The 16,910-nt window shown below is 35.2% G+C and overlaps 1 protein-coding gene across 3 annotated transcripts in view; it reads right to left on the bottom strand.

Moving 5' to 3' along the window:
* Positions 1-5,408: 5,408 nt before the first annotated feature.
* NPAT (nuclear protein, coactivator of histone transcription) overlaps positions 5,409-16,910 on the bottom strand; it is a 52,505-nt gene continuing 41,003 nt past the window's right edge. For all 3 annotated transcript variants that reach the window (XM_060018009.1, XM_060018010.1, XM_060018011.1), the window contains 6 exons: positions 13,776-15,446; positions 11,701-11,816; positions 11,520-11,628; positions 8,822-8,882; positions 7,565-8,720; positions 5,409-6,152 (listed from right to left, as the gene is read on the bottom strand). In XM_060018009.1, the coding sequence (XP_059873992.1) occupies positions 6,075-6,152; positions 7,565-8,720; positions 8,822-8,882; positions 11,520-11,628; positions 11,701-11,816; positions 13,776-15,446 (3,191 nt within the window). In that variant the 3' untranslated portion in view covers positions 5,409-6,074. The remainder of the gene's footprint in view (positions 6,153-7,564; positions 8,721-8,821; positions 8,883-11,519; positions 11,629-11,700; positions 11,817-13,775; positions 15,447-16,910) is intronic.

The following is a 16,910-nucleotide window of genomic DNA, read 5'->3' as shown; positions in this document are numbered from 1 at the left end:
AAAAAAAAATATGCTAATGAACTTATATACAAAATAGAAATAGATCCACAGACATAGAAAACAAACTTATGGTTACCACAGGGGAAAGGGGGAGAGAGATAAATTAGGAGTTTAGGATTAATGTATACACACAACTATATATAAAACAGATAACCAACAAGGACCTATATACCTACTGTATAGCACTGTGAACTATACTCAGTATTTATATATATAAGACTGAATCACTTTGCTGTACATCTGAAACTAACACAACATTGTAAACAAGCTATACGTCAATTAAAAAAAAAACTGTTGCAGAAAATAAGAATAAAAATCAGCATCAGCTAGAGTAGCAGCTAGATGTTAAAGCGCTTATTATGTTCCAGTGACCTAAATGCTTTACATATATTACCTTATTTAAATATCACATTAATTTAAAAGTAGGCACCCTTTATTATTCCAATATTCAGATACACTAGAAAGAGACAAAGTTTCAAGTTCATTTAAAAAATTGGAATAAGCTTGAAACCAATCTCACTAGAAGTAAACATTTAAATAAAAAGTGGACAAATCAAATTTAATTATATTTAAAGAATCATTAAGATTGCAAAGTACACAATATTAGGGTTATTAATATAAAAAGAAATTCATGGATTTAATGAAAACAGTTTAATTGATGTTAAAAGAGCATCCAATTAGGTTGAACAAATACTCCTGATATAAATTTTCTTTTTACTTTTTTTTTTTTTGGCTGTGCTGCACGGCTTGCAGAATCTCAGTTCTCTGACCAGGGATTGAACCCGGGCCATGGCAGTGAAAGTCCAAAATCCTAACCAGTAGGACACTAGGGAACGCCCCCCTGATATAAATACTTAAAACACTACAAACAAAAGCCAAAATTATACTTAACATCTCTATTAAAATAAAGAATAAGATGAGAAAGCCTATCTTGATCATTATTAGTTTTACTGGAAATACTATGAGTATAGTAAGAAGAAACTGGAAAATAATTATTTCAAGATGATATATCTTTAGTAAATAAAAAATAAGCATCAGGAAAGTCATTAGCTCTAATAAAGTCCATTCAGTAAGGGGCCTAATTAGAAAATAAAACATAAAATATATTTCCTATAGTACTTAAGATGTTGTGTTACTGGCACATCTTTAGAAAAATAGATCAATGGAACAGATCGGGAGTCCAGAAGCAAACCCACACATATTCAGTTTACCAGCTTATGACAGCGGTAACAGTGGAACGTATTTGGGAACGGATAGTCTTTCTCAATAAATGGTGCTGAGTTAATTGGACATTCAGATAGAAAATCCAATACAGATGGATAATTGATCAAAATACAGAAGGCTGAACAAAAAAACTTCTAGAAGAAAAAATGGTAAAATATTCAGATATTAGATATCCATCTGAGAAAGAACTTAAATCTAGAATACAGAAAGACCAGCAACATATCAGTAAGAAAAAGGCAGACAACCCAATACAAAAATGGGCAAAGAGATAAACAGATACTACACCAAAGGAGACAACCTGAATGGCCAAAAAGCATTTGAAATGGTTTTCAACTTTATCAGGAAAAAGCAAATCAAAACCACAATGTGATACCAAAATGGCTATAACAAAAATACCAAGTACTAACAATGATGTAGAACAATTGGAACTCTCCTTACACTGTTGATAGTCATATGATTTGGTACAGCCACTCTGGAAAACTGAAAAATCTGAATAAGGTTGGGTATATGAAACCCGATGACCCAGCCACTCCATTCCTAAATATATATCCAAGTGAAAAGTGTAATACATTCACCAAAAAACATGTACAAGAATATTCAACTGTAAAATAGATTAACTGTGGTACAATAAATTGTGGATAAATACAATGAAAAAACACAACACTGAGAATGACAACTGAATTACATACAACATGAATGGTTTTCATAATTTTGTGCAAAAGAAGTTAAAAAAAGACTATATACTGCATAAATCTATTTATGCAAAGTTAAAAAAGGCTGAAACTATGGCTCTAGAGGTCAGAATAATTATCCTTGGGATTAGCAGTTAGTTACTAGAAGGAAGCATGAGGGGATTCTAGGGTACCAATTGTAGTCTTGATCTGGGTGATTAAGTGGATTTGTGTACCTTTAGAAAATTCATTGAACTGTATAATAAGTTTCTGCACTTCTTCTGCTTTATCCTTCCATAAAAATTTTACATTAACAAAAAAGCAATAATCAGTTAAAACAAAGGAATGCAGACTTCCCTAATAATAGCAACAAACAACAAAATACCCAGTTTAATAAGACATTTGCGAGGATAGGGATAACTACAAAATTATGGATATATACCATGTTACCATTAGCTTTTCAGTACCAGTTAACTCATAGGGTTAATGTACTTCAAAATGGATATTCCAATAGAATTTTAACTTGGAAAAAATACAAGTGATTCTAAAGTAAATCCAGAAGCTTAAAAGAGACAAATACCTGAAAAAAATCAGAAAAGTTATAATGGACATAAAGCTACAACACTTTCATCAATGGCACAAAATAATCTATACACTGTACTATGTAGTGCATGTATATGTGTATAAATTTAATATAGGTCCAAAACCTTTGATTTCATACCTCTCTGGTTAGCTGGGTTTCATAGTTCAGAATATTTAGGATTTTTAAAAAGTAACAGAATGTATATATCATATACCCCAGTTGAATCTGAAACGGTACACTAATTAAGCACATTGCTATTTTTCCAGCAAAATATGAATATTCATACCAAATGAGATAAAGACTAATGTAGCCTCATGTCAAATCAGGTCACGTTTTGCCTTGAAATGAGTTTTGATGCTCAACTTAAGGGAAAAAATTGCTTGTGAACATTTTGGATTTTAGAATTGTAAATAAAAAAGATTACGAATCAGTAGAGGATAAGAGAGACATTATACATAAATGTGTGTGAGGAGAGAAACCTTATTTTAAGCAGTTTTATGAGTCAAGTGGTTAAATATTTAGGGAAAAAATGTACTGATTCTTTCTTCACACCAGGTATCAAACTAAATTATATATGGATTAGGAGCTTATCCTAATTTCAACAAATCAAGAAATAAAAAACCAATAGAAACCAGTAATGATACAGTTGAATATATCTCTGGTAAGGTATAAGCATATACTATGGAAGAAACGACAATTTCCTGGCAGGAATATTAATTGAAGTAATTTCCCGGAAGAAATTTGGCAAAATGTATTGAGGTCCTTAAAAAAATGTACACTAAATTTTGACTTGGTAATTCTACTCTCTAAAGCATCTCCTATGGAAATAACTGACAACATAAATAAGTATTTATTTACAAACATGTTCACTGCTAGTTTTTTAAAAATAATAGCTAAAAACTGGATAGTGCCTGATATTATCTGAAGTAAAAAAAGCATTAGGAAGTTATATTTACAGTTTAAGTTCAATTATATAGAAAAAATAATTTAGGGAAAAAAGACTAGTAAAGTATGCAAAAATGTTAACCAATATTTATAAAAATAGGAAAGTCTATTAAAAGAGAATGCATACTACCAGGGTCAAAATTTGATATATAATTTCAATAAGTTAAGCCCGAGGCTGAAAGATGGTGGCTTGAAAAATGATGAATGTAGAATATATAGCACCATGCTTTTGAAATTACTCCTTATCAAAGCTTAATCTTGGTATTCCTAATAGTCATGACATCTAGCCTTTGGCTGAATGCTGATGGATGCTTTACTCATGTAAAATTTCAACATACTTACTAAAGGGTTCCAACAATATCCAGGGCTAAACTAATCAAATATTTTAATTACAAGACTTCTCAAATTTGGCATACAACTGAGTACACTAAGTCAGGGGTCCCCAACCCCCGGGCCCTGGACTAGTACCAATCCATGGCCTGTTAGGAACCGGGCCGCCCAGCAGGAGGTGAGCAGTGGGCGAGTGAACGAAGCTTCATGGGCCGCTCCCCATCGCTCACATTACCGCCTGAACCCTGAACCATCCTCGCCCCTTCTGTGGAAAAATTGTCTTCAGTGAAACTGGTCCCTAGTGCCAAAATGGTTGGGGACTGCTGCACTAAGTAATGTCCAAAAATAAACAGTGCATGGATCCTTACATGTAGTTACAGAAGTAGCCACAACTTGTCTGTGGTATACTTTAACCCTGAAATGTAGTCAACTGGGCATCTGACTGTTAAAATAGATTACCGGGTACAATAATTAAGTCTAGCACATTGGGACTTTTAGGATAAAATGGGGACTATGGTTTTATTCTTGAACATAAATGAAAGCTCCAAATACAAGTTGTCTTTGGACTCTATCTAGTGGCTCCTGGCTAGTGAACTAAGAATTCTGAAGAAAGTGAACTTATTTTATTTGTATATGAATTCTTAGCACATACAAATTAACTGAATGAGAAGAAAATCTATAATTTTCAGCATTATGTAAACTTCTGAAAACAAGAATTGACTTGCAAAGGAATTTCTTCAAAGTATCTAAAAGAGAATGATTGCCAATATGAAGGAATTCAAACTTTTGAAGTTAATGAAAATATTTATTCAAACCTAACTGTAGTACAGTATCAAGCTGAGTTAAATAAACATTAACTGTACTAATTCCTGGTTCCTTAGGAACAGACCACTGCCACATCATAACAATTTATCACAACACAAATTTCTGCAGTAAGGTTCAGCTAGTAAGACGTGATTTCCAAATTGAGAAATGTAGTGATGGATTTAGTTTTTTAAAGGCCCAGTATTAAAAAAAAAAAAGGTTGAGGAAAATGACTCATAAATATATACACCTGCAGAAAAAACCCTTAGTATACTGATATTTAACAAAACAGAAAGCACTTAAGAGAACATACTTTAATATCTAGGCACAATTGGTACGAATTATAATTTCTGTACTCATTTAAAGGTTTAAACCAGTTCTTCAACTTGACTGATGTGTGTGAGTCTAATACAGAGAAGGCACCTCTTTCATTCTCCTTAAGGACTTTCTGAGAGAAACTCTATAATACTTTAAGGGGTACAGAGACAACGTACTATATCCAAGTGTAACACAGCCCATTTTAGGAGAAACTAAATTAAAATAGAAAACTATGATTTCTCTTTTTACATCTTATGATGGACATGGCTTTCTAAAAGGACAAAAGATAATCCTGCATACAAGCTTTAACATACAACACAAGATTTAAATTAAATGTGCATTGGTCTCTACTATGTAAAAAGTTCTATGAATTAGTGCAGTTCTTTAAATCCCCAGTATTTAGGGGAAAAGTATATACATACCAAGAAATCTCAACTACTACATAACCAAACTTTTTATGGCTCAACAGTCTAAACGCTTAAAGTTATGTAAAAGATCTTAAAAGTTATAAACAAAAGATCAGAACACTCAAATGGTTTACAAAATTCTCTCTTTAAAACAAAGAGACCAGAACAACCAGAAGAAATAAAGTGTACAATTTTAGGAACATTATCTTTACTGCAATTATAAGAAGGGGCGGCAAAGTATTCACTCTAGAAAAAACCCCAAATTGTTAATTTCTGGTTACTTTATTACCATTTGAATTCATTATCACTCTTGTACTAATTAGTGGCTATGTCTTCAGATATCTTGTGGGACAATTACTGAAGGCAATTTATAAGGAAAAGTATACTTTTCCCACTCAAAGTGAGAAACTATTCCAGATGAATAAGCCTCAGAATTAGAGATCATAAGAAGCCAAAAAATACAATGTAAGAACATTAGGTTGATTTAAGCTCTATTTCAACAAGATTTACACAGTATTTACAATATACAATTGTCAAAGATATACAGTTTTGCAGATTGGCTTTACTCACATTTCTGCAAATGTTTTTTCCACAATAAAAATATACCAAGGTAAAGCTATTTACAAACTAGGAAGCTGCTTTAGAAACAGCATGATTTAGAAATAAAGTGAAATTTCAGTACAATGAAAGTGCAGGTCATGCTTTCAGATTCTGTCAGTATCTCATTCCCTACACTCATAGTTTAAGGAATAGTAGTTTTAAATAGCTACTGTTCTTATATGTTCAGAATATTTACTCATCATAATGCAATGATAACAAAAATTTGTCCACATCCATTCCAGCTGGAAATGAACTGGGTAGCTTCTTTTTCTGTCAAAAAAAAAAAAAGAAAGAAAGAAAAGAAAGAAAGAAAGAAAAAATAAACCTAAGTTAACATATTGAACTCAAACAAGGCCAAAAAGCTAGCTTTCTTATTAAGTCACATAGACCCTCATATCAGGTACTTTCATATACTACCAAAATTTTTGCCAAAACAGTTTAGTTCATTAGCATTTTAGTTATACAGAGAAGTAGAGACAATTTTTATAAATCCAAGGTTAATAAAATATACTTCAATGATATTTCATTATTTTAGAGCACAAGACATTATACAAATTCAGAGTGTATGAATGTTGAATGAGACAAGAGAGAACATGCTTTTTATAAGGTGGTCATTATTGCTAAACTGTAAACTTTAGAAAGCTTTACTAAGATTTTAAGAGTTAACAGGTACTTTTCTAGTTCCAAACATTTAACATACTCTAGGCACTTTACAAACACTGCATTTAGTCCTCACAGCCATTGGGTAAGATGTGTGGTAACCTCATGTCAAATGATGCAGCTCAGACTCATGTTATTGGGTTAACAATAGTCAAGAACCAATAAGCAGGAGATGCAGGATTCAACCTAGGCTTGCAAGGCAGCAGAGCCAAGATTCTTTCCCTGACAATACTTCCTCTATGACATTTTAAACCTTTCTATTCAATCCACTTACTAAATGGCTAAACAGATTTAGGAAAAATGGCTTTAACTTATCAGTGATAATCCTACATTACTTTCCTACAGATAACCGTGGTTAAAGAAGAAACAGGTAAATTTAATTTTTATACTGCTCCAACACATTAACTTACATTAGAATCTATGGAAGAGCTGGTAGGACATGTGGAACAAACCTAAGATGGAGGAGTTGCAAAGCAGTTTTCACTTGGTAATTCCATACACAATAATGGCTTCCCAATTTTTCATGTGTTATGTCATTCTCCCCACCAAACCTTGGGTCCTACCATGACAGAAACAAAAACCTCCTTTTCCCAAGGAAGATGTTTATAAATACATGCCTTAGCAACTGTTTTGAAAATGCTACGTTTCATCTAGATAACTTCTGAGTACCACACTGGCTGAGAGATACTGCTAGAGAATTTTTTTTTTTTTGCGGTACGTGGGCCTCTCACTGTTGTGGCCTCTCCCGTTGCGGAGCACAGGCTCACGGGCCCAGCAGCTCTGTGGCATGTGGGATCTTCCCGGACCGGGGCATGAACCCGTGTCCCCTGCATCGGAAGGCGGACTCTCAACCACTGCGCCACCAGGGAAGCCCTAGAGAATGTATTTTGTCAATCAAAATTCAAAGCTATCTTGACCAAAATGTTCAGTTAGGTAGCTATGGCAAAAAATGATGAGATCTTTAATCTGAGCACTGAAGGAAGGGCAAGGTGTGGTTTTGAAATTAAGACTTTCAAACTTGCCTTAATTTTCTTCTTTTTCATTGGTATTGATGAATTTGCAAGACTTTTATTAGAAGTACGGGAGTGTCGTTCACGCTCATCTAATTCCTCGATCTTCCGCTTTTTTGTGGTGCTCCTTGAAGATGCTCTAAATTGTTGTGTATTGTCTTTTAGAGGAGTAGCTGAAGTAGTCCTAGAGATGGCTGCTCTGGAGAGAATCATTAATGTATGGGCAGCCATGTTTACACTGTTTTCACTCCCTGTTTCACTGGCAGGGCTGCAGGCGGGCAAGTCTGGGGTGACAGGAGGGACCATTACTTTGGGTGTGCTACTCTCTTCACCATAACGCCTACTAGAAGGGACCTTGATAACATCTGTAGGTTCTTCTTTATGTTTTTCCCCTGCTCCTGAGCCAGATGTCCGGGGTACAGATAAGTCAGTACTATCAGCGAGTCTATTTACTGGGCTATGCCACTGAATATCTTGTAACATTTCTGTGGTATGCTTGGTGAGTGGGTTAATCAAAGAACTGGCAGACTTGGTTTGTTCTTGTTTTAAATCCTTCACAGGTGCACCTACTGAAATGACATTTTTACTGTTTGAGGATGTGCCTTGTTTTCTGGTTAGCTCTTGCAGTGAAGCTATAGTTTTCTCATTCCGTACACCCCCAGTTTGCTGCCCATTAGACAGTTTTGAAGTTTCTGGATTTTTCTGCCTTTCCACATCACTGCATAGTTCATTCTCCTTATTAGCTGTTGCTTTATGGAAAGATTCAAGTATAGTTTCTGTGGGTGAAACTTTCTTTTCTGACTGAGTTTCTTTTATGGTATGTCGGCTAATGGCAGTTTCTGATTTAGATAAAATCTTAGGCACAGGAGGTTTCTCTCTCTCTCTTTTGAGAGCGTTATTAGAAGGGGGTTTTAAGGTGGAGGAAACAATGGGTGAGTCAAGATTAGAAAATGAAATGTCATTCCTTTCTTTGTTTTGGGACACCGTCTTATGATTTGTCCCCTGTGTATTCGCCACAGGAGAAGCAGTGCTATCAAAACAGAGCACACGCCTGTGGCTTTCAAAGGTTTTGCTAGTTGGAACTATACTTTCTACTGAGAAGGGAACTGTTATTTCTTCCAATTTTTTCCCAAGATCTGTGGCCATATTCTTGTCAGGAACTTCAGTTCTACAAGAAAAAAAAATTTTTCTTAGCAACATAAAGAAATTCTTTATGCTTTTAACTTGAGCATTCAAATACTCTATGATAGAAACGACTTTTATGCTCACCGTTGTACATGACATCCAACTAAGTGACTTGATGAATCCACCAAATTATTTACCTGTTTTCCTGGAATTATAAGTTAAGTTAATTAGAAAAGAAAAACATTCCTGAAAGTATATTTCTCTGAAAGAAAACAGAACAGACCACAGTATCAGACACCATGAGAAAAATTTAAGCTATAGCTAATGTACAAATGAAATACTTTCACATACTGGGTCTAAAAAAGCAGCTTTGTAATATACACGAGACGATCACTCATTCATGTTACTGAGGAAATATAAATATGGAGCAAATGACTTGCTTTAACTTCAGGGAAATATGAATCCAGTCTTTTGATTTACAAATTAGTATGCTCAGTATAGCATTTAAGGGTACTACTTAGATCCAAAAAGTTACTTAAAGAAAACACTATATTATACCTATTTAAAAATTCTGCCCATTTAAATGTCATGTTTGTAAGCCTATGTCACTCAGAGCACATGCTCTGGAGTTTTAATAGCCATATTTTATTTTATTATTATTATTATTATTATTTAATAGCCATATTTTAATTTCCATGGACTTATATGAGTTTATGTGGAAGGGCAGCAAGATATGAAGCCAGAAATGAAAGCAAAGATGATATCGTGTAGGACCTTGGGTATTATGCAAAAGGTTTTATAGAGAATCCTTAAGAGTTTTAAATAGGGACGATGCATGAATAGATTTGTTTTAGGAAGTCACTCTGGCAGCAGTGTAGAAGATGAACTAGAGAAGAAAGAAAACTGGAAACAGAAATTCTAGTTAGATTGCTATAAATATTCAAGGTAGGAGATGATGAAGGTCTTAGAGACAGTAATGGGCATTCGCATGGACATGAACAGTAAATGAGGAATAAATGGTGACATTAACCAAGAGGGAAAGGTAGGCAGAAGCGGTTTTTGAGGAAGAAGAGGTGAGACTTAGATATGTAGAGTATGTGGATCTTAAGTTACATAAAATTAGAACGGGAGGAGCACAGTAGTTCTAGAAGCCACCAATAGTATTAACTGTTAGAGGGAAGTAAAGTAAGGTAAGACTGGAAAACGTCCAATGCATATGGCAGCATTAGGAGGCCACTGGTGACTTTAAACAGTTTTAGTGGAAACATGAGAAAGGACAATAATATGGATGAAGAAGTAATGGGAAATAAGAGGGGTCGGGGATAAAGGGCTGGCAGATGTGAAAAACCTAAAGGAATGATGGGAATGATCCTTGTATCCATAGTTGGACAGCCACAGAGTGAAGAAGCCAAAAAAGAAAAGCTGAAGATACAGAGAAGAGAGAAGGTACCCTGCATTAACCTTAGAAAGAATGACATAATCATTCCTCTAAGAAGGGAAAAGGGAAGAATGATTTTAGATGAACATGTACATATTAAATGGGAGTAATGTGAGAAAATGGAGTTTACTACCCATAAAAATCAAAATCATTGGCCTAGAGTGAGGAAAGTGCTGACTGATAGATCTGAGAAGACCTGTGGAAGTCTGAAATAGTATTAAGGAGGAATGGGAGAGAAAGAAGATAGGTAGACATTTAAAATAATTGCTAAGTGGCAGTGAGGGTGAGAAAGTTTTAAGTGTTATTGAATGGAATCACTCCTAAAGCAATGCTAAGAAGCCCAGGTGTAAAGGCAGAGAAATGGTTGGCTGGATAGATCCAGGGCTAGAGGGTATTAAGTGGATATGGTAGAAGAATGTGAATATGAAGGTGTATAAGAGTACTGGGAAAAGTGGCTGATGTGGTGGGTTGTGGGGTTTAGCCTGGATAGGGAAGGAAATGAATGCAGAAAGGAAGTGAAAATTCAGGTAAAGGTAAGGATTCAAGTAATAGGAGCTCTCATTGGTTGAAGAGAGATTCAATGGATATACAGAAATGCAAGTATTTTGAGAGAGTTTATTGACCATTATAAATTATATAGGTCTAATAACAAGTAGTGAAAAAATTAAAGGTAAAGCTATGGGACAGGTTGGCTGAAGTGAAGATTAAAGACTCAGAAATGAAAGGGGTCAACAATTCTGAGGGTTAGGGTGTTGTTAGGTTAACAACATGGGCATTTTGTCACCCATGAAGATGGAGAAGTCTGGTAGAGAAGTTTGAGAACTCACCACAACATTCATCAATATTTTCATTCATGAATGAAAATCTCGTGTTACTTTGTATATGTTGTCTTTTACTGAACTAAATCTTTAATTTTGGAGTAGTCAGCATTATCAAATTTTTTCAGTTTTCAAAAGCAATCTTTTATCTCAGCATCATCTTGATATTCTCCTACATTTTCTTTCATTATTTGTTTTGCTTTTCACTTTCAGGTGTTAATCATCTTGGAGTTCATACCTTTATATATGTTGTGAGGAAGAAATCTATTTTTTCCCTGTAATATATATAATAGCCAATAGATTTCATTTACTAAACAAACCATCCTATCCCTTCTGACTTCTGACATTACCTCTACTATGTACAAGTTGCTATAAATACACGGTCTTTTTCTAAACTCTATTTTGTTCCATTTGTCTTTTTCTTTTTTTTTTTTAATCACTGCAAAAAACTTTAAGCAAAGGTTGGACAACCACCTGTTAGGAAAGTTATTAGTATTCCAAAAAATAAAAAAAAAATACCGTCATATTGCTGCAAACAAAGGAGTACACACACATAAAGCTGACATGAATGAACTTAAAAATGTACCTGTACAAGGCTTGTTTCTTAGTCCCTGAGTCTTCAGAGATTTTGGAGGGATAGGGAATTGAGGGATACTTCTATTGCAAACAGGTGCTGCCAAAGGCATATGAAGGACCTGGAGGAGAAGCCATTAATTATACTTTGTTTGAAAAGCAGCACCGAGCCATTTTCAGTTCATAAATCTCACCTGCCGAGGAGGAGCAGAAAAGGTATTTCCATTCTGTCCAACCACAGATACAGGGATCATTCCCACCATTCCCTGAAGTACAGGTTGGACTGGAGAAGCAATTATAATGGCAGATCCTAAAAAAAAAAAACAACCAACAATTCTCAATAAAATGGAATAAACACCAGACACCAAAGTAATTATTATTATTTTTAAAGGTTTTGTGTTTTTTTAAAATAAATAAATTTATTTATTTGTTGATTTATTTATTTATGTCTGCTTGGGTCTTTGTTGCTGCGTGCAGGCTTTTCTCTAGTTGCGGCAAGCGGGGGCTATTCTTCGTTGCAGTGCATGGGCTTCTCATTGCAGTGGCTTCTCTTTGTTGTGGAGCACGGGCCCTAGAGCATGCAGGCTTCAGTAGTTGTGGCATGTGGGCTCAGGAGTTGTGGCGCATGGGCTTAGTTGCTCCGCAGCATGTGGGATCTTCCTGGACCAGGGCTCGGACCCATGTCTCATGTATTGGCAGGCGGATTCTTAACCACTGCGCCACCAGGGAAGCCCCAGTAATTATTAATTTGAAATAAATCCTATATAATTATAATCAGTTTTTCATATAACCTACTCTCCTTTAAAAAAATTAATTTAGGGACAACAACAAGGCTAACAAATTAAGAAAAAGTCAATCTGAATATTATTCTTATGGCAATTAGTCAAAGTAAACATCATGAATGAGCATAAGACTCTATAGCCCGGAGATCATATTTTAGTTGTACCTTGATTCCTCTAGAAAGAATAGTGAAATTGATCAAAAAATTGGTAGTGCAGGTTTCAAGTCTGAATCTTTTACCAGAAAATAACGGTCCAAACTGAATACTGACAGTCTAAGACTTACTCACAACCCCAAACTATAATACAATCTCAATGGTATTTGTCAGAAAGGGTCCAGATAAGTGAGCAACCAGTAAAAACTGTGGGAGAAAATACAATGTTTACATGGTCAACAATATAGTCTATGGCTGTCATAATTTAACCCTGCCCTGTAAATGAATCTTTTCCTAATAAATTCATTAACCTCTCCTGTAAGGCTGATTTCCTCACTTTCCTGAACACCTACCTCAGTCTCTCAAATACCTACCTATCCTTGTACTGCTTAAGATTCCCTTCCTTTTACTCCAAATACTACCTTATTTATCTAAGCTTCAGCTCAAGTTCCACCTTTTCTACCAATTCTGATCCCTCCTTTATCTTATTTTAAACAGCACTTGAAATAGATCCATCAGGCTTAATACTTAATTGCTGATATTTAATCTGATTTAATTGTATGCCTAAATGTAAAAAAAGAAAGAGGGGAAAGGAGCTTGGGAATCAATATCTAAGGAAGTGTAGATGAATGTGCCATAAACTCCACCTTCAAGGAACATACAATCAAGAATGACCACTATGACAGGCATGTCAGTCACTAACTACACATAAAATGGCATGTAATAAATGCCACAAGTGCTCCTATAAACAAAGAATTCTAAAGACAGGGATCAATTTTCAAATGTGGAAGATAGTGAGAAGATAGTGTGGCATGTAATAAATGCCACAAGTGCTCCTATAAACAAAGAATTCTAAAGACAGGGATCAATTTTCAAATGTGGAAGATAGGGAGAAATTACAAAGGGTATTATTCAGGGAGAAATTCAAGTTGTGTCTTGAAAGTCTTTCCAAATAGGTAATAAATTCCTTGAAAACTAAGACTATAATAACTATTTAAGAAAAATCTCCCACAACACTGGGTTTTAGTAGGTATATGGCTATTTGATGAATTAGTCTTCCCCCCCTGTCTTTTTCTTGTATTGATAGCTTAGCCATGGATTGAGAACTATGGAAAGAAAAAGAAACAAAAAATGAAACCACTGAATTCCATAGCTTAGCAGATTAAAAAAAATTTTGATTGAATTAATTCTGTAAAGAGAAGCCATAATCACAAATTTCTGAATCTTTTCTTATACTCTCATCCATGATTTATTACCTTCTAGTCAATAACAGCACACACAAGAGAAATTAGATCCCATTCCAGAGAAATGAACTTCAATATGTTCTAAAGTTACCTTGTGAAAAGCTGGGTGACATAGCTTGGTTGACAGCAAATACACTGTTTGACCTTGGGGGTGTCTGTAACTGAGGTGGTGGTTGAGCAGTCACAGGTGCAGAATTTCCAGGCAACACCACCACATTTGACTGACTGACAGTTGTTCCTAAGGCTGTTGGATCAGTTACACAAGTAGCTATCAGAATGTTATTTGAATTGCCAAAAGTTGTGCTTGTAGCTGGCATTAACTGTATGTATCCTCCATCCTTGGAAACACATGGTGTAACATTGGCTGAAAAAGCAATGCTCTCTTCATTCTGAGCGTTGTTTACTGTAGAGTCTTCAGGTTTGAGTGCTAAAAGGCTCTGTTCCATTGAGGCTGAATCCCCAATTCCTTCAGCAGATGAAATAGCATCTGTGGTTTCTTCTGAAGACAGGCATTTAACTAATTCTGCATTTCTGGCAGGTGATTTAGAAGGAGAAGACAAAATTATAGTTGGCAAGTTTTCTCCACTGATACTAGAAACAGCACTGTTAAGTTCAGAATCTGAGGAAACAAATGGATCATCACTGATGATAATTTTGAGAGAGACTATATTTGATGCATCTATCTCTGCTGACTTGTTGCCAGCAGGTTTATCACTAGTATTCTGGGACTCAGGGTGAGAATCCCTCATTGAAGAACACACAGATTCTGAAGGAAGAGAACGTATATCTTCTATAGGATTAGCTTCTGGGGATATCAATGTAACTTCCTCACAGTTATTTTCACCTAAAGATAGAAAAATACTATCTCCATCTTCTTTTACAGAAGATGAAGGCTCTTGTGAACCCAAAGCAACTTTCTCAGACGTGGAGGGCTGAGGTTCATGATCTGTATGATTTAACTTAACAGATGATGAATCATTAGATGGTTGTTTAATTGAAGATACTGAATCTCCAAGGTGAATTTCTACTTTTTGTTCAGATATAGTTAAACCCGAACCTTCAACAGACACAGGTAATATTTTACTTTGAAGCGAAGAATTATCTTGGCAATCTGAAAGTTGCTGTGATGCAACTGGTAACACATTATTAATTTCAATTTTACTCTGGTGAATTTCTCTAGAATCTGGTGACTTGGAACCATGGAAATTAGTTGTAAGTCTTCTTGTATCGTCAGAACTTTCACAAAATTGACCTTTTTTAGATGGCTTTCCAGTTAATGGAATATTTTGGGATAAAAGCTGAGAAGTTTTTCCAGAGAGAATTAAGTTCGCATTGTTAGTTTCACCACCAAGGGAAACAAATGAAGTTATTGGTATATCAGACTGATCAGGCTGTAATCGAGATTCATTCTGCACACTTGGAGACAAAGAATTCTTTTCAACTTCCATAGCCAATTCAGTTTCAGTAGACATCTGACTGGTGTATAATTCAGCACAATGCTGATTACATTCAGCATCAGAGTTTACTCTTTGGTTAAAGTCATTCAAATTAGGCACAGACTCAAAGGTGATACCAAGGTTATACTTCTGTTCAGTAGATACTACTGTTTTAAAGGCCTTTTTCTGGATGCTAGAGTCTATCTGGGAAAAATGTTCCTGGGCTTCCTGTCTAAGCTCATCATGGTTGCTGCCATTCTTCAAAACATTTGATGTGTCTTCATTTTGATAGGATGTACAATATGGGGGTTGACCAGATTGATCATCTGCAAAATATTAGGATGGCAGAAAGATATGGTGAGTATGTAACAGCTTTTAAGGTAGTCAGTCATCTTTACTATAAAACCTGTTTTGCCAAGGAAGTAACTAATCTTTGACATACCAGCAAGTGGAAGTCTGATAAACTCACTCTCTCATTTTTTGAGTATCAAAACACTTACAGGTACTTTTCTTATTACTGATGCCTTTTTTAACAAGTGCCAAATTGTTTTTCAAGCTTTTTAGAAAACAGATGACACAATGAAGGAAAAAGTATATATGTTTAAGAACATTTAATATGTACTAATATATAAAAAAAACTGGCTACAAACATAGTTTTTTCAAAACAACTGACTTTTCAACTTCTACCATTTCTACTGACCATACTTCATCTGATATATTCTTGAAGGTGAAACGGGGCCAATTACATTTTGCATGATCAACATTTGATGTTATTGTATACACTTTAACATTTATTACACATTTACTGAAGATCAACCACATGACCAGTACTGGGATACAAAGATGAATGACCCAGTCTCCACCCTTGGTGATATCAGTCTAAGGGAGGCAGACATAGGACAGAAAGTCATAATGAAACATGCCAAAAACCATAGCAGTGTAGGAACAAAAGGCACCTCTTCTGGCCTATGGGATGTGAGAAAGTGTTATTGTACGAGGAGATCTTGACAAATAAAAGTGTTAATAGTTGGAAAAAGAAGAAAGGGCATTTGAGAAAATACTGATATACTGTGTCATACATCATTCACAGTTTAGGACAGAAAATAATAACAATTAACAATATGAAAAATATTGGGAAAAATCCAGAAAAATGTATATCAACTATCATAAAATTCTGTTAATGTGACACTGGTAAAATAATAGTGGGTATGGAGCACATGTGAATCCTTATTGTGGGGAAACCAGTGGAAATTATATACAGGCCACATAAATTCAGGGGTAGTCAGTTTCAACGAAGTGGGAAGAGACTTTCTGAGAAAATAGGATTTCAAATTTCATTTTGTGCAGGGTAGAGCTTATCTGAAGCACAATCTTCCACACATAATATATATGAGAAAGACACGCCCTCCTACAATTCAGCCTAAGAAGAAATGGAGGATTGGGTTTGGGTACAGGCAAAGGACTCAAAATAGGAATATAGTCTGAGATATTCCAAAACTGGTTTTTGGAAGGCGTGATGTGAAACTTGGAAGCCATGAAGTCTTTTGAGGGAGTTGGAAGGGGTCATGGAATTTAAGAATAGATGAACAGAAAAGATTATTGTGGCATAGCTTGGCATAGACAGAAATGGATAGAGGTGGTACCAAAGAGGCATAAAGTTTAGCAAGTGTGAGATGCCAGGATAATGTGAGAGAAGCCAGGATAATGGTTATCTTCGAGGAACAGGGATGAAAGGAGTAGTGACTGCGAAGAGATACGAAGAGATGTTTTTGTGGTGCTGGCGGTATTCT

The sequence above is a fragment of the Delphinus delphis genome, chromosome 8 (assembly GCF_949987515.2).
Source record: "Delphinus delphis chromosome 8, mDelDel1.2, whole genome shotgun sequence".
In the NCBI taxonomy this organism is placed as follows: Eukaryota; Metazoa; Chordata; class Mammalia; order Artiodactyla; family Delphinidae; genus Delphinus; species Delphinus delphis.
The sequence above is the reverse complement of the archived record's forward strand: the minus strand, read 5'-3'. Positions and strand labels throughout refer to the sequence as shown.